Here is a 25,081-nt window from a genome sequence, read left to right as displayed (position 1 = left end):
GTAAATTGTTTAAGGTGATTCAAGTATTAACTGGTCAACCATGTCCTCTGATTCCAATCCAATCCATTTTCTATTCTTCCATGTTGCTTCTCATGATAATGATTATGATATATAGATCAAAATATATAAAGACAGAATTTATAGCCACATAGTTTCCAATTTAAAAGCTCAGATTCTTTTGTAAAAGCTTAAAAACCATTATTATCACTTTGTGGGCAGGATAATTTAATCCTTTACACCTAGCAAGAGAATCAGGGAGTTCTGAACTCAGTTCAGGTCATTGAAAGTTAACCTTATTCTAAGGGCTTAATAATTCCTGAATGTGTTCCCTAGATTTAAATAGAGTATGACTAAAGCCATTTATAATTGTTATCAAGTTTCAACTACTTCTCTAGCACTAAAACCAATTAGGTTAATTTCAGATTTTTTTTTTATAATTTCAAAATGTAGTTTAAAACCCCAAAGTTATTTTTTCAACCTCTCTGTCACTGGCATCAGTTATCTTTTGCTGTAAATCAATTTAAGAAATCTTACTTGGCCAATAAATATTTCTGATAAGAGTAGTTGTTCCATGAAACATTCCAACATTATCACAAGAAATTGCTTTCGTATACCATAAAAGAAAGAAAGGAAAAAAAAAACAAGCAGAAAGTGCCTTGTAGAAACAGTTTACAGTTTTACAGCTCCTCCCATTGCAGCACATAAGTCACTAAGTTACAGTTAACTTTGGATGATCAATCACGGACTGCAAGCAAAACAGTCATCTCACACTACCTTACCCTGGATCTCCTGGGACACTTGCTTGTGAATTTCTCAATTCAATGATGAGGGGATCAGAACCAATCCTGGATATGGAGATAGCAAATTACAGTGAAGTTTTAGACCCAACTTATACTACTTTGGAATTTGAAACGATGCAGATTCTCTACAATTCAAGTGGTGGTGAGTTCTCCTCTACTCATCGATGTGTCATAAAGGAAGAAGCTAACAGGAAAAGTTAAACTGGGCAAAACAACTTGGTGGTGGTAATTTGTATTAGTGGAGATTGTGGGAACCACTTTTATAGCAACAATCATGGTCTTTACACTTCATCACAAAAATCTGAGTTCAGAACTTAAGGGTAGGTTTATTTATAAAAGAAAATCCTTGGTCAAAGTTATAAGGTAACAGCGGTTCCCTGTCATAAACTAGTTAGATAGGGCTAGAGAAGGAAAACTTTTGGCAGCTATTTACTTGACTATAAGTTACAGCACAAAATAATCATAATTGGCTATCACTAAATATTTGGGGCAGAACAATATTAGGCATTAGAAATGTAACAAAGTCTAAAAAGATATTTTAAAAATTTTTACTGATTTGCTTGTCCCATTAATTATCATCTTTAGAAGTCTTATTGACTGTTATACTGAGAAAATACTATATATGTGTATATGTATATATATATATGTTATTTACTTTTTCTATGGATCAGTAATATGGAAGGGATTGAAGTTTTTATCAGAATGCCTCCTTACAAGCTAATGCTTAGCCAAAAGAAGCTCTTGTTATGTTTCTTGGGTTAACACTTTAACTTTAAATCAGATTGCAGTCACTAATGGTAAATGTCTTTATGGAATTTAGTTTGCTATTATTGTTTAAATTAACAATAGACTTGATCAAATAAACAGTCCTATTTAGAAATGTATTTAAATTATGTCTGCCAATTTTATTAACTACTTATAATTCATGAGGTTGTTTTAGGGTATTTATGAGTATTTCTTTGGAATTCCAGGTTAATGAAGGTTGATATATCCAGGGTATTCATAAAATTCAAACACATCATAAGTCTGTATAATTTTAATTATAGTAACACACATAAATTGGTGATCTAGAAATTGTGTTCTTTTATTTTTTATTTTTTTTAAACCCTTAACTTCTGTGTATTGGCTCCTTGGTGGAAGAGTGATAAGGGTGGGCAATGGGGGCCATACCCAAAAGTATCTTAGATTAAATTAATGCAAAGCTTTTTTTTAAAACCCTTACCTTCCATCTTGGAGTCAATACTGTGTATTGGCTCCAAGGCAGAAGAGTGGTAAGGGTAGGCAATGGGGGTCAAGTGACTTGCCCAGGGTCACACAGCTGGGAAATGTCTGAGGTCAGATTTGAACCTAGGACCTCCCGTCTCTAGGTCTGGCTCTCAATCCACTGAGCTACCCAGCTGCCCTGAAATTGTGCTCTTTTAAGCTTGATTTTCTCAAGTAATTCCCCCCTAAAGTTTTTTTTTTCCAGTATGGAATTCTAAAATGTCTTTTTTTTTTCACTAAGAAAAGTGAAGTAGCTTAAATAAACTTGTCCTAAAGTTCTTCATTTAGATTTTGGTGCCTTACCTTCATATGAGTCAATTCATGTAGTGACAAATAACATATGGTGTATTATAACCTATATGTTATTTAGTAACAACAATGAAAAAAATTTATATCAACTGATCTACCTTTTCAAATCTAAAGAGAAGAAAATATATTAAAAAAATCACACCATCTACAACAGATATATCCCAATTATCAGTAAAATTGTTCATTCCATACTCTCATAAATTATGTCATAAGTCATTGTATGAATATTCTAGTTAAAGATTAATATAAGCTTGTCAGGTTTTATAGAACATGATGCTTGGAAATGTGTAATTTCTAATATTCTATTTTCTTCCATTTTTTAGGCTCCAATGTACCATTTTATAAAAATTAAATTTGTTATAAACAATATCTTCTTTTATATGTTCATAAAATATTTTTTTGGTTTTAAATTATACAGTATAGCACAGTGGGGTTGAATACTGGAGTGAGAGCTGAGAAACCTGGATTCTAGTTCCAACTCTGTTTCTAACTCATTTTGTGACCTTGGAACAGTAACTAAACTATTCTAGGCTTTACTTTCACTTTTTACAAAATGAATGACTTGGAAAGAAAATCTTTAAGGCTCTTTTCAGCCCCCAAACAGAGGGGTTTTCTGTTTTATTGTTCTCTATTTAAATATTTCTGAATTCTTAGCAAAGCACAATGAATATTTGGTTAAAAGGTGACGAATATGTGAGAAAGATTTACTGAAGAAATCAATATAAGCATGTACGCCAATTAGAGTATATCATTTTCTTCCCTAAAAGACGGTTCTGCCACTGAACAAACCAGCATGAATACTCCAGACAACGGAGTCAATAGTCTTTGTGCCATATGTGGAGATCGAGCAACTGGAAAACACTATGGTGCCTCAAGTTGTGATGGGTGCAAAGGTTTCTTCAGAAGGAGCATTCGGAAGAGTCACGTTTACTCCTGCAGGTACATGAAATGCCCCATTTTGCAAGAAAGAAAGGTACTAGATGAGCTTCCGAGGTTCCTAGGTTTATATAAAAAAATATTTCTGCAACAACGTCACATTTTATTTGTATACACATACACACACAATATAAATGTACACCAGTCCTCTGGCTTGTTAATGTTCAGGAAAAATAAAATATTAACTTTTGGCACTAAAAGGTAAAATTTATGTTCTCTACCATATTTTTTCCTCAAGTAAATTGTTATTATTCAAAATAGACTATGTAATGACAAGAAATGAAATTTGCAGGCCAATTAAAAAAAAAACTTACATGACTGGAATGCATCACATCTTTCTTGTATGTGAGAGCAAGTAAAGTACTGTGGAAAGAATAATGAAGACTCTTACCACTCATGGGTCTAGAATGTGCACTTAATCTCTCTAGGTCTTAGTGTCCTCTCTAAAACAAGGATAAGCATATTCACAGCATCTCAAAAGAGTTTTGTGAAAAAAGCAAAAATGCTGTATTAATGTGAACTATTATTTTGTCCTACTCTTTCTATTAAATTAACACCTAGTGGTAGAGTATGAAGTGTGACACTTTAGTTATCTAATTAAACCAGGGTTTGAATATATGTTACCTTTCTGTTTTATAAATATGTGCCATCTTAAAAAGGGCAAGATTAGAATGGGGATAATGTTGTGTTGTGTTTCCCAAATTCATTGGGCCCCTTGGGACCCAAACAAATGCTAAGAAATCAACAGTTTCATTTTACTTTGATTGTATTCACAATAATATTATGTTAGTGGCGTAAATCTCTTACTATTGACTTCTCAAAAAAAAAAAAAAAAGAAATTGCCTGAATTCTACTGTTCTTTTTCAAGTGCGTAACTGTGCTTTAGAAATGAAAATTTTCTTATATTTAGAAATTTTTCTTAATTAAAAAATACTTCCAATTTAATTCTACTTTATATCTGAAAACCAAGATTTAAATATCTGATAAATTTTAGAGAAATTAATTTATCACACAAAATTATTCTAACAAATATGAAATGCAATTAATTCTGCCCTGAATACCTAATACCTAACTTTTCAGAAATGTATCCATTTTAGGTATTGCCATTTGGATTAAAAAAAATTTTAGCCTTATATATCATGAAATGGCAAAAGTAGCATACTTAACTAGCAGAAGTTTGTTCATCTATTCTCTCTAAAATGGGGTCATGATTTCTGTAGTGAATTTCAGGAGTTAAGAATATGTATTCCAAATGTGTAAAACCTTAAATTCTTGCTGTCCATTGAATTAATCACTTTTTTTAAAAAAAAATTGAAATTGGGCAAATTCTATACATTAGTTCACTTTGAGGTTTTAGGATATTTTTATGAGCAAAGGTCAAGTGACATTGAAAATAAAGGAACATTTTTAAAAAAAACTAGTGCTAGTTTCAAATCCATTTCCTTAACTTTACATCTTAAACTATAATCCCACGGTCAGTATTCCATCTTTTCTAAATTGACAGAATGACAATTTGTCTCTTTTTCTAGTTAGTATTATTGGTCACCTAGAATTTCACTCACCTGGATTTCCTCATTTGTGGATGCCTTTTGAGCTTCTTAAAGGTATAGGTCAATTTAGCTAAATAGTTTTTTTCCCCCTTAGCCTGAGATAAAACAAACTAATTTTCAGGATTTCTTTTCAGGACTATTACCTTAACCTCAAATCATATTTGTTTTAAGTGGCCTAACAATTTATTTGATCTTCAGAACATAGGAATATATTATTTTACTCTCAAGGGAAATAACTAAAGAAGTCATGGTAGGAAAATAATTACGAAAATGACCATTTCAATATATTGAGTAAACATGTATATACTTTTATCTTTAAATTAAACTTCATTTGGTTAATTTTAACTTCTTTTGATTTTTATAGTAAATTATAGAAATAAGATTAGAAGAAATGTGGGGACTAACAATAGGCTACATATATATGGCATCTAGATGTTTTAGTGGATAGAGTGCTGAGCCTGGAGTCAATAAGATCTGAGTAAAATGTTGCCTCTGTCACTTACTAGCTCTGGGAACCTGACCAAAGCACTTAATCCTTTTTGCCTCATTTTTTTTAAATCTGTAAAATGAACTGGAGAAGGAGATGACAAAGAAAAGTCTTCTTTGACAAGAAAAGTCCAGTTAGATCACAGAGTCAACCCCTGAAACAATTGATCATCACACACTCACACAAATGCACACAAACTTGTATAAACATACACATATAAATATTTTGTACATACATACATATATATATATATATATATAAATATATATATATATATATATATATAACTTTCCCACAGCAATCTGTTGAGATAAATAATATAATTATCATCATTCCATTTTGTAATTCAAATAGATTCAGTGAAGTTAAGTAACTTCTCCATCATCACACTAATATAATGAGAATCAGAGGCAAGACTGGAAGTAAGAATCTTTTAATACTGGTCCACTGCTTGCTTATCCATCCCATGGCACTGCGCTCCTTTGCCATATGTGATGCTAGATTCTCTCTGTTCTACCAGCATCATGTAGTAGGAAGCTTGCGGGTTGTGAAGTATCATTTTTCTAGGTTTGCTTTTAATGACTCTTTCTGGCCATCATCATGTCTATGTGGTAACAACTATATAAACTATATGATGGTTAGAACTCATATTATCAAGGCTCCATGAAGGCTGGGATTTCCAGATCTGCGATGATATCAGGGTCCTTATAGACAATTCATAGTTAATAGGAACGACTTGTTCTTTTCATTGCATTCCATTTCATTAGGTATCTATGCACACAATGTTTAATGTATATGAATATACTATATAAAATTATGTAAATTTAGAATATGCTTAATTTAAACATATGTGCATATATGTATTTACTCCACACTTCTATAAATATACATGCATTAACGGATTCTATTTCTCTTACTACATAGGACTTAACAAAAGAATAATTTGCCATCTTTTCCCTAATGATATAGGTTCAGCCGACAGTGTGTTGTTGACAAAGACAAGAGGAATCAGTGTAGATATTGTCGTTTAAAAAAGTGTTTTCGAGCAGGAATGAAGAGAGAAGGTAATGTTTCTTTTGTCTGAATATGCCTAGCAACATAATCATCATCCAAATGAAGCCTCAATTTAGTGTTAGGAAAAGAAAAGACAAACTATCAGTAGCTTACAGTGATTTTACCAACATGGTTTAAATCATCATCAACTATTTTTAATTTTAAATAATAGTATTGTAAAATTCACTTCCAGATTAAATAATATATATAAAATGAGCTCTCTGATGTATTTTCCTACATACTAAGTAGGATATATTTAAGAACATATGTATTCAATAAACTCAGAGCATTTGAAAACCCATAATAGGAACAACATTTTCTGACTATCAGTTTCACAGCATGTATACCACACACAAAAAGCAAGTTCCTTATGAAGCACTTAACCAAAGAATTTTCACCTTGAAATGATAAATTTGCCAAAGAAAATCATTATACACCCATTTTTCTATCCCTATCACTTAGTCTGCTTAAATTTCACAAATTTTACTTAATTTTGTCAGCATAGTGCCATCCTCCCCAAAAAGTAGGTAGAAAACTAAATAACACATAACCTTAAGCAACAACATTCTACTACTTGCAATATTTTTTAACTCACAAGTTATTTAAAAGATTATACTTTATTAGGTTATGAAATCAACTGGTGACTTAGTGAATGATTGCTATCCAGTCTCACTATAATCCTAATCCTTCACCTTGGTTCTAATTAAAAATAAAATTTGAGGCTCTTGCCTTTTTAATGTACATTTATGTTATTATATATTTAAATTTATAATTAAGAACATGTGAAATGTAAATGATTATTTTTGTGATAATCTAGAAATTAGAACTTCTGCTTTACCCAGAACTATTACTCAAGTATTAATTCCATTGAATAAGAAAACTTTAAAAATAGATATGCCTTCAAATCTGGCCTCAGATATTTTTTAGCCCTGTGACTCTGGGCAAGTCACTTGACTCCCATTGCCTAGTTCTTACCACTCTTCTGCCTTGGAACCAATATACAGTATTGATTCTAAGATAGAAGGTAAGGGTTTTTTTTAAAGTAGATACACTTAATTTTTATATGTAGCCATATGAAAATTATTTTGTGAAAATATAAGGTATTCAGGAATTAATTCAGAATATGTTTGAAGACTACACAATTTCCCGCAATATTAGATTTTAAAATTTTTATCTAAAGATTGCTCTTAAAAGAAACTCAGAATCTCATGATCCAACTTCTTATTTATCCTTGCTTCATGAATGTTTTCCTCTGAAAAGTAACTGCTACCTTAGTTAATGAAAAAAGACAGGGTAGAGTTTACCAGTAAATATTCTTTAATAATAATAAAACCTCATAGTCTGGGGTAAAAAAGTTAACTTCTTAAAAAATCATGGCTTCCCTCTTTTGATCATATAATTGATTATTAATAGATCATAGAATGCAGAGTTGTAAGGAATCTCAGTGATTGTTTAATCTGAGCACCTTATTTTACAATGTAATCCAGATGTATCAAATCAAATTGATAGGTAGCAGATTTAAGGTTTAAACTCGAGCCCTATGACTACTGATTTAGTACTATTTCTGCTGTGCTATATTGACTTGTAGTGCTGGGCATGCGTCTTCTAAATTGTGCTATGCATGTAGGTTTGTTTTATAAAAATTATCAAATCAAATGACACGATAATTTAATACTAGATCTATGCATCAAAGAATGAAAGACACACATACATTTGTCTGTGTGTGAATGAAAGACACACATACATTTGTCTGTGTGTCTGTCTCTGCTTCTCTCTCATCTATCTCTCTGTAGTGCAGCTAGTCAATCTCTATAACTAATTCTCCAAAATTGCTTATCTAGGTGATTCAAGTGAAAGACTACTTGAGGACTGAAGGGTGTCATCCTGAATAAAGTAGATGTGACTATATACACTATACCTAAAAGACACCAACATTCCTTTTTTTTTTTTTTTTTTTTTGGTGATCACACATATATAGCTTAATAAAAATTGTTCTTAAGAGTTTTTTATACTTTTTTACCGAAATCTGTGTAATCAATTATGGGAAATGTAATTTTACATAGTTTGTCTTTTTGTCCTCTCTCAGATGAATGATGTAAGCTTGGTTTCTCTCAAGGAGATCCAAGGGCAGTCATTGAGATTTCTTAGCTTTCAAGAGCCCTTTTTTTTTTCCCTACCCTTCTGGTGTTCAGAGGGAAAAGCCACCTGCCTGAAACTCCTGCACTAATGTTTAGTGAACTCCTCAAAAATTCAGGATCCCCAAGGAGAACCACAAGATTAAAATTACCATAAGAATAGATTTAGTATATTTCCTATTCTTGCCATGGTGTTTCTCACAGGAAGAAAAGAAATTTTAGAATTGCTATGACTCACATCTTCTGTCAGTGAGTGTGTTCTACTCTTTGACCTAGTCAGCATCATTGGCAATTCCTTTTCTCTAGTTATCTTATAGTTTTATTAACTTAGAAAGGAGTGGAATGCAGACTATTCAAAATATAGCAGGGCAGAATTGGCTGACTCAACATTTTCTGCAGTGTGTGGTAACATAAAGCACCTTAAATCCCAGTTTCATTATCTCTAGAGACAAGGCTGTCTGTTACTCCTTTTTAAAGTGACAAATACTAGCTAAAAAGAACATAAGTCATACCTTCCCACTGTTCAGGGTTTCCCTTCTCAGGGCTTCCTACCACTTAGATCTGGTAGCAAAGTGATACTGGGAAAAACAGATCCACTTGTAATCTGAAGATCTTGGTTCAAATGTACATTTTACTACTGATCATCCTTGTGACCCTGGGCAAGTAAATTAACTTCTTTTGAGTTTCTGTTTCCTCTTATGTAAGATGGGGATGATAAATTACCTATTCCTCAATGTTGGTTTAGAATCAAAATATAGACATTGTAAACTTTAAAATACTATGTAAGTGTAAACTATTATTATTCCAAATCCCATATCCCTGCCCATATTTAGGCACACATAATTTTCAAGTAAATAAATCATGTGCTTATTGCTTTCTAGCTGTGCAAAATGAACGAGATAGGATAAGCACCAGGAGAAACAACTTTGAAGGCACCAACATTCCGTCTATTGCTACCTTGGCACAAGCTGAAGCTCTTTCTCGTCAGGTATGTGCTAGATACATGTCACCCTCATCTCTCATTGTGCTTGAAAAAGACTAGTATTTGGTTTACTGGGAAATGTTTCATCTGGGAGGTGGAAGATTGCACTAATTATAAGGTTGATGTGTTGGAGGCTGCAGTTTCTTGGGGATTAAAGGATTTTATCTGTGGACATACTGCCAAGTTTGAAGGAATCATTCAAAAATAAACCTATGTAGATTTATTTTATTATTTAGTTACTGGTCATTTTGAACCTAAAGAACCTAAAGAAAATCTTGAATACCAAGGTGAAGCATTCCCCAAAACTGGAGTAGAGAAGAGGAAGTAGGAGGCAAAGGGGATGAGCCATGGTGCAAGCCTTAGTGAGCGTGTTGGTTTTCTACCTTGGCTATCTTAATTTAGAAGGGGAGGATAGTAAAAAGAACTTCAAGATGACAAATCAGGTTGGTCACTTAAGTCTTTTGAGGGTATTCTTTGCTGGTTTCTGATTGAGCCCTTGGCCATGATTTTGTATGGGCTTTTCCACTTAAAAATCTTTGGACTTCTTTTGAGGTCTAAATATTATCTGTGTAGGGTTGAGGAATAAGAATCAGCTGGACCTTGTGCTTGTGATTTTTATTCTGAGAGGCAGAGAGTTATTAATGCTTTAAAGAATAGATACTGAATGAAGCAAATGAAAGATAGAAAGAAGGGTGTTTTTTATATTTCATGAATTTGGGAAGATATTTCCCTGGAAGCTTTAGAAATGTTTTTTCCTGCCATTGTATTTGTTACTCAAAGAAATGTGGGTAAAATGAATCCATGACTTTTTTTATGAATAGAAATAGAATTACCAACTTTGACTTCTACCTTTTGTGTTCGTTTTGCCTACTAAATTCAGTAATATTAGTTTCTAACTTGGGTAGAACCAGAATTACAAAGAGAGGTACATCTACTAGGAAACATTTTTTCTCAGAAATCTAGGACAGGATCAATTTTGATTTTGCATTCTGTGACTCTGTATATCTGGGATAAAGCATCTGATACTTTTTATCCTCATAAGTAAAAGAGTAATGATATCACATAAACAAATATATTATATATAAAGTAATTATTTTCAGAAGCCATAACATTTTTAAAAACAGGAGTTTAGAACTTTGAATCATACTTTTTTTTTCATTTTACTAGATCATTTTAGATATATTGATTTTAGTCACTCATAAGCATTTATTAAGTGTGTACTCTATGTAAGACACCGGACGTACAAAGAAAGGCATAAGACAGTCCATGTTCTCAAGAAGCTCACAGTCCAATGGGGGAGATAATATTCAAACAACTATGTAAAAAACAATATGTATGTGTATGCATATATTGGAGATTAATAGATGTAGACTGAGATAAATTGGAAATAATCATCAGAGGGAAGACACTAGAATTAAGGGAGATCAGGAAAGGCTTCATGTAGAACATAGGTTTTTAGCGGATATTTGAAAGAAGCCAGGGAATCCAAGATGCAGAGATGGAGATAGAAAGTATTTCAAACAAGGAGGACAGTCAGTGAAAATTGTTTACGTGGGGTGGAAGCAATAGATGGAGGATCTTGCTCAAGGTATAGAAAGGAAGCCAGTGTCACTGGACTGTAGGTCCATGTGGCTGTAAGGTTAGCTTTCAGAGTTACCAGGTTGTAACCTGGAATACAGTAGATTCATAATAAGTAATTATTGCATGGAATTTAAGCCCACCACTGATTTTTCTATAAATTAATTGGTTTACTACACTCTCAGGCACAGTAAACTCTAACAGGTTATGTCAAAATATGTCAAAAGTTGTAACTAGAAAAGTTGGCTTCTATAAGTAAGCAGCATAAAATGCTCCTCCAAATGAATGTTGTAATCAATAATATAAAAATAATATAATATATACCAAAGACAAATTTTGTTAAATAGGAGAGAGGATTCATTTCAATACTGGTTCCTGGGTGGCTAATTTAAAAAAATTACTAGTGCCTTCCTATTTTCTTCAATTATTTTTGCTACGTAATTTTTGCTCAGTCATTAAAATTTTATATCATTTAAATGTCAATATCTTAGGAAAAATGTATAATTGCTATTCTTTACTTTGACTATGTTTAATATAAGTGATATAAGTTTTATTTCCATAAGACTGAGAAAGTGCTTTGAATAAAGGAGACAGTTAATGGGTATTGAATTTTAATGAGTTAAAATGATTATTCTTTAGATTTAATCCACTAACACAGTGTTGGAAAAATTATATTACACTTTAAGATGTACAAAGCACTTTACAAATATTATCTCACTTTGTCTCACGACTACCCTGGGTGTTACTATTATTACCCCTATTTTACAGATGAGGAAACTGAAGCAGAAAGGGGGTAAATGATTTGCCTAGGTCACACAGTTAGTTATGTGTCCGAGTTAGGATTTTAACTCATATAATCATGACTTCAGGTCCAGAACTTTATCCACTGTTCTACCTAGTTAACCTATGTTAAAAAAAAAGTATAGTCCTTTGTTTATATTTACTGGGCTTCTAGCAGCTTTAGTATTGCACTGACTTTCTTACTTAAACTTTGCATGGCACTTTGATACAGTTTGTCTACTGAAACTGTAATCTCCTGTCTTGAACAACTTCTTAATGAATTTCTACAGTTGAAACAGCTTTTTTTTTTTTCTCATTCAGACAGCAAACCATATTATGGTCCTGGGCCATACATCTCAGGAAAGTTATTTTGAATGAGGAGTAACCTAAGTCACTCTCCAACAAAAAACAAAACAAAAAAAAAACAAAATTATAAATGTCCTAAGTACAAAGAAACTATATCAAACAATCAGCAAGTCTTGATTAAGTATCTGTACCTGTTTCAGGTCCTAAGTCTTGGAGATACATATATGAATCAAACAATCCCTTCCTACCTTCATGGAGCTTGTGTTCTAATAAGGGAGATCACAATTATATATATACATATATATACACATATATAACTAGGTATAGAATAAATATAAGGAGAATAAGTCTAAAATAGTTAAATACATGATGGTTTGAGAGGGAGAAAATTAATAGTTTGAGGGATCAGGAAAGGGTTTGTATAGAAAAAAATGTTCTTGAAGGATGAGAATCATCTAAGGTAGAAATAACAAAGGAGTGAATGAATTACAGGCTTGGGGGATGCTATTGCAAAAGGAATGGAGAAAGGAGATGGAGTATTTTGCGTGTGCATGTGCCCACACATGCATAGGTCAGTGTGTACATGTATATGTAAAATAAAGAGGCAACCTAGTTTAAACGGATAACATTGTGAAAAGGGGTTAATTACAATGAGGCTAGAAAGATAGTTGGGGCAACCCAGAAATATACATATATGTGTGTGTATATAAATATATACATATATATTCACATTTTTATGTGTATATATATATGCTACCAGCAAAATAACTGAACAATGTGTGATGCCACATCAAGTAACCCGATCACTGAATAAGACCTAACAGAATTCCTTACACAAAGTGGTTTCCCATGTATTATTTGTTGAATTAAAGTTCCCTTTTGAACGACCTCATACAGGAATACAAAGAGAAAACACTTGCATAATTTCGAGGTATTTTGACTTTTATTATCATAGTCTCAGTTGCTTATCAACAATTAGCAAATGAAAATATTGAGTTTAAAAATATTTTATGTAACTGCTGAATGTTATGTTCTTCTTGTAGATTCCAGTTTCAAGCCCCAACGCCAATACTGACATAAATGTTAAGAAAATTGCAAGTATTGGTGATGTCTGTGAATCTATGAAGCAACAGCTATTAGTCCTGGTGGAGTGGGCTAAATATATACCTGCCTTCTGTGAGTTACCATTGGATGATCAGGTACACAGTAAGCCAATCCTGAAAACAGATATGAACTGTTGGATTAGTATTTCTACTCATTAAATTAGATCGACAGGCAGCCTTTATTATTTCTAATAAGGTTTAAAGTATTTTCCCAGAGACAAGTAGATTTTGAGTTACTTTTTCCTGAGGTTCTAGACACTATGTTTATATGGTTATTTTATCACATTAAATGAATGTTGCAAGAAAACGTGTGTATATCTATGTGTCTGTATATATGTGTGTAATCTTCATGCACTCATCAAATAGTGCTACTGCTGTTTTTTTTTTCAATTACTCAGAGGGATGTTGGTTATTCTTTTTTTCTTGTAAGTCAAAGAATTATATGAATTAAATTTTTTTAAAGAGATACCTTAGAGTAAAGATCAAAATGCCATTATTTTTTAAATGTACTTTAATGTAATTTTGAAGTTTCTCGTACAAAGGAAATCCTAAAAACTTTTTTTAAGTTCTAGAACTGCTGAATTTGGCAAATAAAACTGGTTGACTTTTTGACTGAAATATTATAGAGGAGATCTATGCTTCAGGTGAAGGTTAGATTATATGACCTCTGAAGTACTTTGCAATTCTAAGATTCTATTTAAATAACCAGGGCAGGGAGGCCTCAGAGCAGAATAGAAAGAGCACAAGATCAATACTGGAGTTCCAGGACTGGTTCTGCCTCCAATCAGATGTGTGACTATGACTAAATAAATCATGTAACTTCTCTGGGCCTCAGTTTTCTTATCCACAATGTATAAGCACTCAACCAGATGATCTCTAAAATAACATAAACCTTGATATACTCTGAGTCTATTTTCTAAAATATTATAGTCTGATTCCAAGTGAGAGAGAAATGGATAGTGGAAAGAAAGGCGGCACAAAATATCAATATTCAGTATTGTGTATCTCAAGTTATTAGGCTATCATCATAGCTCAAAAAGACTTATCAGTATGGGGCAGAATCCACTCCAGGATATTGTGCCAGAACATCATGAGTGCCCAGTGTGTGAGCTTGTTTTTGTGCTCTGTTAGCATTTAGTTGTTTCTTTCCTGGTTCTCATTGTTGTGAATGATGTATTGGCTTTTACATGAACTTTTTAAAGATGTCATATTGACCTAACTTTCACAAAAGAAAAAGAATGTAGGAAATCAAATTGGAAAATATTTTTCTTGTAAATATTATTCAGTTTTAAAACTGAAGATAATGGATTTATAAAATCTGTTGAACAATTAAAATTAGATATTTAGTTTCACATACATTAAAAGAGCCTCCACATCCTGCTTTAAATAAGTTAATCATTTCTCTTTCGTGATACAGCTTAAAAGAAATCTATGCTCTCACTATTCTCCTCTACTTAATATCCTTGGGTAATATGTCACACCCAGTGTAGTGATATTTCCACACCCCTTTGCAAATAATCTTTATCTCCATGACCCAGAACTAAGGAAGTAAAAAGAAAGGAAGAATCTAAAACCCCTTAAAATTATTAAGAATAAAAAATATATATTTATACAATTCAACGATAAAATTTTCTTGGAAAGTTTATCTTAAAATTTGGCAAAACCTTCTCATTAAATGGTCAGAAGTACAGAATGTGGAATTATTTTTAAAATGTTCCTCTTAACAACCTTCCTGTTATGAATCACATTTATTGACCTGTCATAAAGATAGCTTTGTTCTTTAGGTTCTGTTAGGGTATGGGCAGTGAAAATACTGAGACAATCTAGTATCGTAACCTAAACAACCCAACCAGAATTTTAACATTTGCATGTAGTATTGTTTTTATGGATATCCTTTCTCAAAAATATTAGCAGAAAAAGAAAACACATACTTACTAATTTTCTTTAAAGGTGGAAATGAAGCCACATCCTAAAAGTAGCTTCCATTTATTAATGGACAGACACTGTGCTTCCCTCATTTAATGTGCAGCATTTATTAGATTAACAGTTACAGTTATTGTGTCTTATGCCTCACACAATAACTTGACACAGAGTAAGTGCTTAATAAATGTTTGCTGTATAAAGGTATGAATTAATGGTGATTAATATGATTATAAAAGGTAGGAAATAACAAATATTATTGGAGACTGATAACACCAAGATTCTGATTTTAAGGCCAGTACATTTTGATTATTTTAGTTAGTTAAAATAACTAATGGGACACTAAAGTCTGTGAATTAATGAGTTTGATTAGTTAATTAGCAATAGTTAACCTATTTGAGTAATTCAATTGATTAGTTAGTATTTGAGTTTGTTAATATTTCCTCATTATACTATATGTTTTATTAATTATTTAGTATGATTATTAAGGAACTAGATGGTATAGTGCAGTGGTTTCCAAACTTTTTTGGCCTACCACCCCCTTACCAGAAAAAATATTACTTAGCACCCCTGGAAATTAATTTTTTTTTAAATTTTAATAGCAATTAATGGGAAAGCTAAATGCACCTGTGGCCTTCACTGCCCCACTGGATTGCTGCAGCACCCACCAGGGGGCTATAGCGCCCACTTCAGGAATCACTAGTATAGTGGATAGTGTATTGGATTTTCAGTCAAAAAGATCTGGTCTCAAATACTAATTTAAAACACTTACTAGCTGTGTGTCTCTGGGCAAAAAAAATTATCCTCTCTCAGCTTGTTTCTTCATCTGTAAAATGGGGTTAATGTTTCATTTTTTAATCATATCTTACTCTTAATGACCCCATTTGGGTTTTTCTTGGCAGAGATGCTGGAGTGGTTTGCCATTTCTTCCTTCAGCTCATTTTACAATGAGGCCAAAAGGGTTAAGTGACTTGCCTAGGGTCACACAGTTATAAGTGTCTGAGGCTGGAGTTGAACTCAAGTCTTCCTGACTCTTATGTGACCACCTATTGCTAATTACTACGCAGATTCGAAAATGATCAATCAGTTCTCTAGTTGTAAGCAATGTACCAAAGTAAACAATGGTTTATAAAAGGGGCATAATTAAGCAGGGAACTAGAGCATCTATGAGAACAACAACCAAAGGTTTGTTCCTTTTAAGGTGCATGTAGTTCGAGAAACCCTAAGAGAATTTGATATGATTTTGTTTCCCATACTCTTAGTGAACATCTTAAGCTTTTAGAGTCTCAGAAAATAGCAAAGATGAACACAATTTCACTCTTGATTCCTTTTTATTTTATTTTATTTAAAGTGACGAGGTTTACCGAGCAACATTATTTCCAAGATTCACTTCAATAGTTTCTGATGGACATCTCATCTGTAGATCCCCAGATATATTCTATTGCTTGTCTTTGCGATACTGACTTCCCTATATTTCACAAAATAACTCAGTAGCAATGTCACGGTTTCTAGGCATTAGAGGGCTTAAGTAAACTAGAGTAGAGTAGCAACTTGGTATGGTTGAAAAGTTAGCTTGTGAGTTCCGCAGTCTGATCTGACCCTGGTTCTGTCACTAATGAGTTAATGTTATTTGCCATACAAGGAAACTGAGGCAAACAGTGTTAAATGATTAGCCCAGCATTACTTAGGTAGTAAGTGTCTGAAGGCAAAATTGAACTCAGGGAGATGACTCCAGACTAAGCACTCTTTCCATCATGCCACCTAGCTGCCCCCCATAAAGGGGATGATAAATGGCCCCTAATTCATAGGATTTTCTGAAGACCACATTTTGTTCAAAGTTCTTTAAAAACCAGAAAGTATTTTATTGCTGCTAAATAATAGAAATAATTAATAACAAAAAAAATCTTTGGATTTTTCATTAAGGTTGCACTTTTGAGAGCACATGCAGGAGAGCACCTATTGCTCGGTGCCACAAAGAGATCCATGATGTATAAAGACATCTTACTTTTGGGTAAGTATCTAGTGAGATCCAGCATGCATGACACATGGCACACTTTTTTGGATATGTTTGGTGTTAAGTTGATTTTTGTGAGATTAACAAATTAAGTCTCCAGATATTTGTTACTATGATTAATGAAATTATTTGTTAGGAAACTGGAGAATGTAGATGATTACCCTGATTCCACAAACAGAAAACCTTGCAAATAAAATCAGAACACACAATAATTTCAAATCCAACTTTTGCCTTTAGTGTTGAATAGGAAGCTTTGTTTGGCTAATGTCCTCTTAATTCCTTCATAACTGTATGATTCTAGAAATGCAATGCTTTTGAATATTATTTCTGTAATCTGTTCTCTGCTGAATAATTATAATTGCTGTTGAATGGTTTTCAGAGGAGCATAGAACAGTGGAAAGAGTCCTGGATTTTGAGTCAGAGGATACTGGTTCAAATCTTTGTTCCAGTATTTGTTAGTTTTATGAACCTAGGCAATTACCTAACCTCTCTTGGCTTCAATTTCTGTATTGTAATATAAAGGGTTTTGATACATCCTAAGGTCCTTTTCAATTCTAAATCGATAACTATTATCCTTAAAAAAACAGATGCAAAGAACACATTCCTCTCCTACAAATTTATATGATCATAATGATATGTATTAAGCCAAAAAAAATCACATCATAGAATACTAGATCTATGATTTTGGTTTTAACCATAAAGTTATGTTCATCAGTAAAGAGAGATGTTAATATTCACCACCCATCAATAATCCATGCTAGAGTAATAAATATCTTCTATTTTTTAGCATTTACCCAATATATCTCCCCTACCTTGGCCTACAAAGAAGACTAGACAGTGAAATTTTTAAAGATTTATTGAAGGATAATATAATTGTTTGCCTAACCCTCCTTCCTCATATTTATGCAATATCATTACTGTTACAAGTTATTATCATTCCTGAATATACTGTTATTAGTTATATATGCCTCAATAGCTGTTTGTCACCTATTATAACTTAGGCACTGGATGTAAATATAAGTGCTGCAGAGATGTGCCAGACCCAGCTCATACCAATTGATGGAACCTAATTGATAAATCTTCAGCCTCACCATTTACACCCCCTCCCCATATTGACAAACACTACAAATCAGGACTTGATTTCTTTTTTGATTGTCTAGATTAAAGGACATGATGGAGGACATGTCAATAGTAAAGTAAAAGTAAAAGTAAAAAAAAATGACTTAAAAGTATGGCAAGAATTTTTGAAAAGGTAGTTGATAAACTTTTACCAGCATCCCTGGATAAGGAGGGTAAGATCAAAATTAAACACCAATAAAGTTCTAGCATCATAGAAATGACTGTAGTATTTTGAGGATAAAAAGGTGAAACTAATCTTTGTAAACTACTTTAAGCTGGCATTTTTAGGTAATTGATCTTTCAAAGTAGTCAGAAAAATACATATGCAACATTACTATTGCACATGAGTATCTGAACAATTCTAATACCACTACTAAGAATAGCTAATATTTATATAATGCTTTAAGGTTTGCAAATCACTTTACATATATCTTCCTTTTAAAATGTACTTCGTATGGATGATGGCCCCATGTCTTCACATTTCTTTTTCTTAAAACCCTTATCTTCCACTTAGAAACAATACTATATATTGCTTCTAAGGCAGAAGAGTGGTAAGGGCTAGGAAATGGGGAGTTGGGTGAATTGTCTAGGGTCATACAGCTGGGAAGTGTCTGAATATAGATTTGAATCCAGGACCTCCTGTCTCTAAGCCTGGCTCTTGGCTTTCAATCCACTGAGCCACCCAGCTGCTCCCTTCACATCTTATTAAGAAACGATTCCCTGATGTTAACAGTCCAATATTTATTACACAATTTAATATCTTACTTGTAATTATAGAATGGGAGGATTTAAAGTTACACAAGAAGTATTCAATTTAACTATGCTAAAGATCATGTTAGTCTTTGAAAATAACAACTATTTTCCTCTGCTTCTAAGAATTGGTGTGCAATAGTAATTATTTGGAAATACAACTAGCACCCAAAGCAGTCTTAGCTCTGACTTTCCTGTAATCTGTAAAGGTGCTTTAATTTTTATATATTCTTCATTAATGAGTTAGACATTAAGAGATGAATGACAGAACTGAAAGTTAATCATTATGTTTTATTTTCCTTTACAGATGTTTAGTTCATTATTAGCATGTTCTCCAGTGTTATCACCAGTGACTGAGGCTACTCAAATACATGAGATCACATTATAAATGTTATTGATCCATTAGGAGGTCCCAAATATTTTCTTTTCTGAACTTTTCTTTTTTGTTCATGGGCATTGTTTGTAGTAGTCTTCCAAAGTTTAGCTATTTTAAAAGGTCTTTGGCTTCAGAATAAAAAAAATTGATGATAATATATTGTTTCTGTTTCCCCTCTCCAGGTAACAACTACATCATTCATCGCAACAGCTGTGAAGTGGAGATCAGTCGTGTGGCCAATCGTATTCTAGACGAGCTAGTCCGCCCATTTCAGGAAATCCAGATAGATGATAATGAATATGCTTGTCTGAAGGCAATTGTATTTTTTGATCCAGGTTTGTTTTCAGAAGTACTTTTCAAAGAAAAATCACAATGAAATAATTTTTGTCATGCCACACTTTGCTTCTCCTCAACCCAAATGGAAAAATATCACATAATGATAGATTTAAAAATGGAAGGTATTTTTGGCCATTGAGTTCATTTACTTTACAGAAAAGAAAAAATGATGGCTCATTTCATCAATGATGGTTCAATGATGGCAAATGATTTGGCCACGGTCCTCCAGTTTCCGAGTGTCAAAGGAAGATTTTAAGCCAGGTCTTCCTGGTTCAAAATTCTTGCCATTCAAACTTGGTGATTTCTTTCCCTTTCTTTTTTATTCAGATGCAAAGGGATTAAGTGATCCAGTAAAAATAAAGAACATGCGATTCCAAGTGCAGATCAGTTTAGAGGACTACATCAATGACAGGCAATATGACTCCAGGGGAAGGTTTGGCGAGTTGCTTTTGCTTCTACCCACATTGCAGAGCATCACTTGGCAAATGATCGAGCAAATACAATTTGTCAAATTGTTCGGGATGGTTAAAATTGACAATTTACTTCAGGAAATGTTACTCGGAGGTAAACATTTTAAATACAAGAATGTCTATGATACCCATTAACACGTCATTAAGTACATATAAATTAGTTTGCCTTTGTTATCTTTTGGCAATATTTATTTTGCTCTTTGAAATCTCTGTGAGTTCTTTTGCATCCATTTTTCAATGATAGGTAGAATTGAGTTTCCATATCTTTTAAAAAATTGATGGATTGTAGAAAGACAAAGGTATTTGAAATGTCATCATGTGAGTACTAGCTATGTCATCTTTGCTCCGCATGCACTCTTTTCACAATAGACACTTCATAACATGATCAACTTAATACACTTTTTCTTTTGACATTAACACCAAGAAAGTTATAATTTTCCTTTTCGATATCTGCTCTGCTTTTTCACAACATTAAGGACACTGAAATTGCAATGCCATGTAGTAATTTCTTATTAATACTTTATAAACAATTCCCTAAGCAGAATGAGTTATTAAGCAATAATTAAAAGAAAACATAAAACCTATTGCACCAATGCATTAAGTACAAGGAGTTATTTGAGACCATTTAAAAAAGTTTTTATTTTTTTCTAGATTAAACTCATTATAAAAATTCCTTTTCACCCCTAATTTTCTTCTTGGCTTTATGTGATGTTTAGGGCTTACGTCCCTATTCTAAAAGAAAAAAGGTCTCTTGATAATAGGCTTATGTCAAATGTTACTAACAAGAGGTTAGTGATTCTTAGAATTCTCTTAATGGCAAGCAAACTCCATAACGATCCAAGTTCCTTTATTAACATAAAGCATTATAAAATACAACATTCATTTAAGCAGGATATAGTGAAGACAGACATTGTCCTTAAAGTGGTAGTATTCTTATTAATTTATTATCAAATTCCCGAAAAACAGTTTGTAATAAAAGTGATATCTGAGAAGCTAATAAATATGTTTGGTCCAGAATGATCTTGCTATTCTTAAATATCACTAACACTAGCATGTTCATTATATTTTAGGTACTTCCAATGACACTAACCATCTTCATCATCCTGTGCATCCTCACTTATCCCAGGATCCATTAACTGGGCAAACTATACTTATAAGCTCTATGTCAAACCCCGTGCATACAGAACAGATCTGTAAGTATTAAGTGAGCTTTCCCTCATGCCATCTCCTAAGCTTTTGACCTAACCATCTTTTGCATTCAGTGAAAAGAGCCTAGGTTGGAATTTTCTTTTAAAAAACTTGTTTTCTGGTATCTGTTGGAAGACATACTGGCGGTGGGTCACTCAACAAGTCACCTAAGGTCCTTAAATCTGAGTCTGCCCATTAGAAGATGACAGTGAAGCAACCTTCCCCTTTCTGTTTGTTTGTTGTGAGAAGAAAATAAGATACTATGAATCTACTCTAAAGCTAAAAGCATTCCATCATTATAATGATTCATTATTGCATATTTTCATTTGATCTGAACACATTATATCTATAGAGGCCAAAGGAACCAATTGCATTACACTAATCTATTGATGGGATAGCAATCTCCTAATTTTATGACAAATAACATAAGAAGTATCCTCTTCTGAATCAGTGCCAAGATATGACTAATTCCAGATTCCTTAAGACATCCAACCTGTATATGTCAAACTACTGCAGTCACTGAGATAAATGATTTTATTTTGATGTTTCCATTATTATAAGTACTATTACTTCTAAACTCATGGTACTAAGTAGTCAATTTCAATATAATTTAATCACCATACTTAAAAGATAACCATTTTAGAAATTATATGACATCAGTAGGTCCTTAGAGTAACTTAAAAACATTAATTTTGTTTCTCTCTCCAAAGATGATAGTTTTTGTATTTTGTCTCTAGGGGGACTGAAAAAGGAAGTTTCCATAAGTAGTCCAAAGCCTCATAAGGAGTCTGTGGCAGTAATATTCCTGTTACTCATAAACTTTTAAAACAAATCATGCCAACATTCTAATTAGCATCAAAAAATATTAATTAGCATCATAGAGAAACTGCATTCTGACTTTAATTTAAAAAAACAAACAATATTCCTCTATTTTTCAAAAACTATGTTTGGTACTCTAACCAAGATTTCAGCCTCACCAGACCCCTTTCTTTTTTATCTATTACAATGTAATATTTAATTAGAATATCATTTTATAGCTTATCTTTTTAATTTGTAACAGTTTTTGTTTTGGGCATTCAGCAAATCAGTCTGTTTTAAATTATAACATATAAGTCTCATACATAAACCTCTTTTCAGGAGTCCATGGGATATCATATTGCCTCTATAATCATAGACCCATAGATAATTGTCAGAAGGGAAAAGAAGCCTCTAATGTATTACTGAGGTGATCTATGAATATTTTTGATAGCCAACAAAAGCATACTTAAAAATAATAGGGAGTTCATTCATTAAGGTTAACAAAGAAGTAGCAAATTATTCATTGATTTTGCTTTTCCTTTCTTTGACAATAAAGCATCGAGCTAGGTTTTTTCCAGATTTTAAATTCACTGATAAAGATCTGGAGTTGGAAGGAAGAAACATTCAAGATCATCTAGCATAATCTACTCATTTTATAGTTTTGAGGACAGGACAGCTGAAATGACTCATTCACAGTCACCTACCAGTAGTAGTAAGGGAGCAGAGTGAGGTCCACTGACTTTGTAACCCATGTTTTCTCTCCTGTGCCAAGTTCTCTTCTCTATTGAGGAGTAACTTAGTCATTGTGACAGAGTATATATTTTTCATATTTATTTAAAATATACATATTTTATGACTCCTAAAATCAGTAACAAGAAATGAATCAGAAAAAAATCATTAGTTATAGTGATTTATTTTTTATTAAATCTTGCTTAATTCATCTTAACTAGAAGAAAGAAGTTTAAACAATGGAAAAACCAGCATTATAGAATCTTTAAAAATAAACTTAGACACTGATTCTGAAAAGATGAGTAGAGAAAAAGGAATAATGTCATACTTTTAAAATTCATTAATAAATAAATATGAATTGTTTATGGCTTAGCAGAAGATTTTTTATACAAATTGGCTTCCTAGGGCCCCAAAAAGCTATGTCATCTAATAGAATGATGCTGATCTTAGTTGAAATTCCGCCTTGCACACTTATTGGTTGTGTGTCCCTGGACAAGTCACTTAACCTGGTTTGCTTCAGTCTCCTCACTTACAAAAATAAGCTAGAAAGGGAAAAGGCAAGCCAGTATCTTTGCCAACAAAACCCAAAATGAGGTCACAGAGAGTTGGACACAATTGAAAGGGCTGAAAAACTAGTAGAATGTGAGAGAGACTTTCATTCAGGAGAGCTATATTTACATTTTGTCTCTGATACTCAGTAGTTGTTTGATTAGGTAAGTCATTTAAACTTTTAGACTTAATTTCATAATCTGTAAAATGAAGATAATAAAACTTGTACTACTAAACTAGGGTTGTGAGAAGTATTTTGGACACCTCAAAGCAATACAGAAATGTGATTTACTATGTTTATTCATGTTTTTGTAGGTTAGTCATATCCAATTTACAGTGAGTTTACAAAGCAAACACTTTAAATCAAAACTACTAACATTTTTGATTAAGTAGAATCTAAATGAAAAATATTTCATTATTTAATTTTAATTAATTCAAAGATGATAGTTGCTTAAGATTATAAGCTCCTATGATTTCATGATTGTTCACATGACAAGATTTTTCTACTTGAAGTACCCAGAGAATTAAATCAATGTTGATGATGAGAATATTAATATTAACATTCATAAATAGGATTTTAATTTTAACTTAAGGACTTTTTGTGGCTACCCCTAAAATTTCAGTGGAAGCAAAGGACAAATATTTTTCCTTTTTCAGATTTCACATAACGAAAATTTTTCTTGGATGTTTTACAATGAAAAGAAACATACATCGAGATAGTCCTGGACAATGTGCATAGTTATACTATGTGCTCAAAATTGTATTAATATTCCCAGTTAGTTTTCTTGAACAAATTTCTATTTCTTTTACAGCAACTCCTGAAACTCCACTACCTTCCCCACCACAAGGCTCTGGACAAGAACAGTACAAAATGCCCACCAATCAGGCTTCAGTCATTTCTCATCAGTCTATGGCCAAACAAAAGCAATTGTGATAATATTCGTTGCATTATAATTTTTTTAACATGCACTGCTTTAATGTGAATAATAGGTGATACCTTGCCCAAGGGTTTATGGTGCTGTTTTATGAGGGTTTTCTATTATCTTTTTTTTTAAATCCTTGAAACTTTAAGGCACAGAATAATAATACAATTCTCAGTCTGGATGCAATGCTTTAACTTGCTCTTAGTTGTGTATATTCTCTCACTGCCCTTGCACAGTTTTGGGATCAGTTAAATCTGATATTCCATTTACTTTCTTAATATACTTTTAAATCTGTAAATAATTTCTTCATTGAGACATGATGCAGAACTAAGTGTACTTTTTTGCTGTGAATGGTCGACTAGAAGGCCTCGGTTAAAACCTGAACCAAGACTTGATAAATTATAAACTTGTAGATTAGTAAATAAAACAGTTATTGTATAATGGAACCAATTTCATTTTAAAAATATGACTTGTAGGCATTGTGTGACCTTGAAGCATATCTTTGACCCAACAGTTCCATGTATTTGATCAGAAATGTCTTCTACTATGTTTAACTTTTTTTGGAGAATTTAAGAAGGCTAATTCACTCACATAAGAGAGTTCGATGAAGCACTGGAACATGAAATA

At 32.5% G+C, this 25,081-nt stretch overlaps 1 protein-coding gene across 2 annotated transcripts; it reads left to right on the top strand.

The window, feature by feature from the left end:
• The first annotated feature begins 499 nt into the window (after positions 1–499).
• HNF4G (hepatocyte nuclear factor 4 gamma) lies at positions 500–24,465 on the top strand. Of its 2 annotated transcripts, none has more exons than XM_044665827.1 (10): positions 500–939; positions 3,140–3,311; positions 6,315–6,409; positions 9,415–9,521; positions 13,223–13,378; positions 17,126–17,213; positions 19,644–19,796; positions 20,125–20,361; positions 21,338–21,460; positions 24,344–24,465. In XM_044665827.1, the coding sequence occupies exons 1-10, from the start codon at positions 822–824 to the stop codon at positions 24,463–24,465; spliced, it is 1,371 nt and encodes a 456-aa protein (XP_044521762.1). In that variant the 5' UTR covers positions 500–821. The 2 variants fall into 2 exon arrangements, with proteins under 2 accessions (XP_044521762.1, XP_044521761.1); XM_044665826.1 differs by having other exon boundaries at positions 500–942.
• The last annotated feature ends 616 nt before the right edge of the window (positions 24,466–25,081 follow it).

The sequence above is a fragment of the Gracilinanus agilis genome, chromosome 1 (assembly GCF_016433145.1).
Source record: "Gracilinanus agilis isolate LMUSP501 chromosome 1, AgileGrace, whole genome shotgun sequence".
Lineage (NCBI taxonomy): Eukaryota > Metazoa > Chordata > Mammalia > Didelphimorphia > Didelphidae > Gracilinanus > Gracilinanus agilis.
This window is presented reverse-complemented; position numbering and strand designations above follow the sequence as displayed.

Bases quoted from the DNA above. Each gene is read 5' to 3' on its own strand.
- HNF4G (XM_044665826.1), top strand. From the start codon at position 822: ATGATGAGGGGATCAGAACCAATCCTGGATATGGAGATAGCAAATTAC. The intron at 6,410-9,414 runs GTAATGTTTCTT...ATTGCTTTCTAG, and splicing joins AGCAGGAATGAAGAGAGAAG to CTGTGCAAAATGAACGAGAT. The intron at 19,797-20,124 runs GTTTGTTTTCAG...TTTTTTATTCAG, and splicing joins AATTGTATTTTTTGATCCAG to ATGCAAAGGGATTAAGTGAT.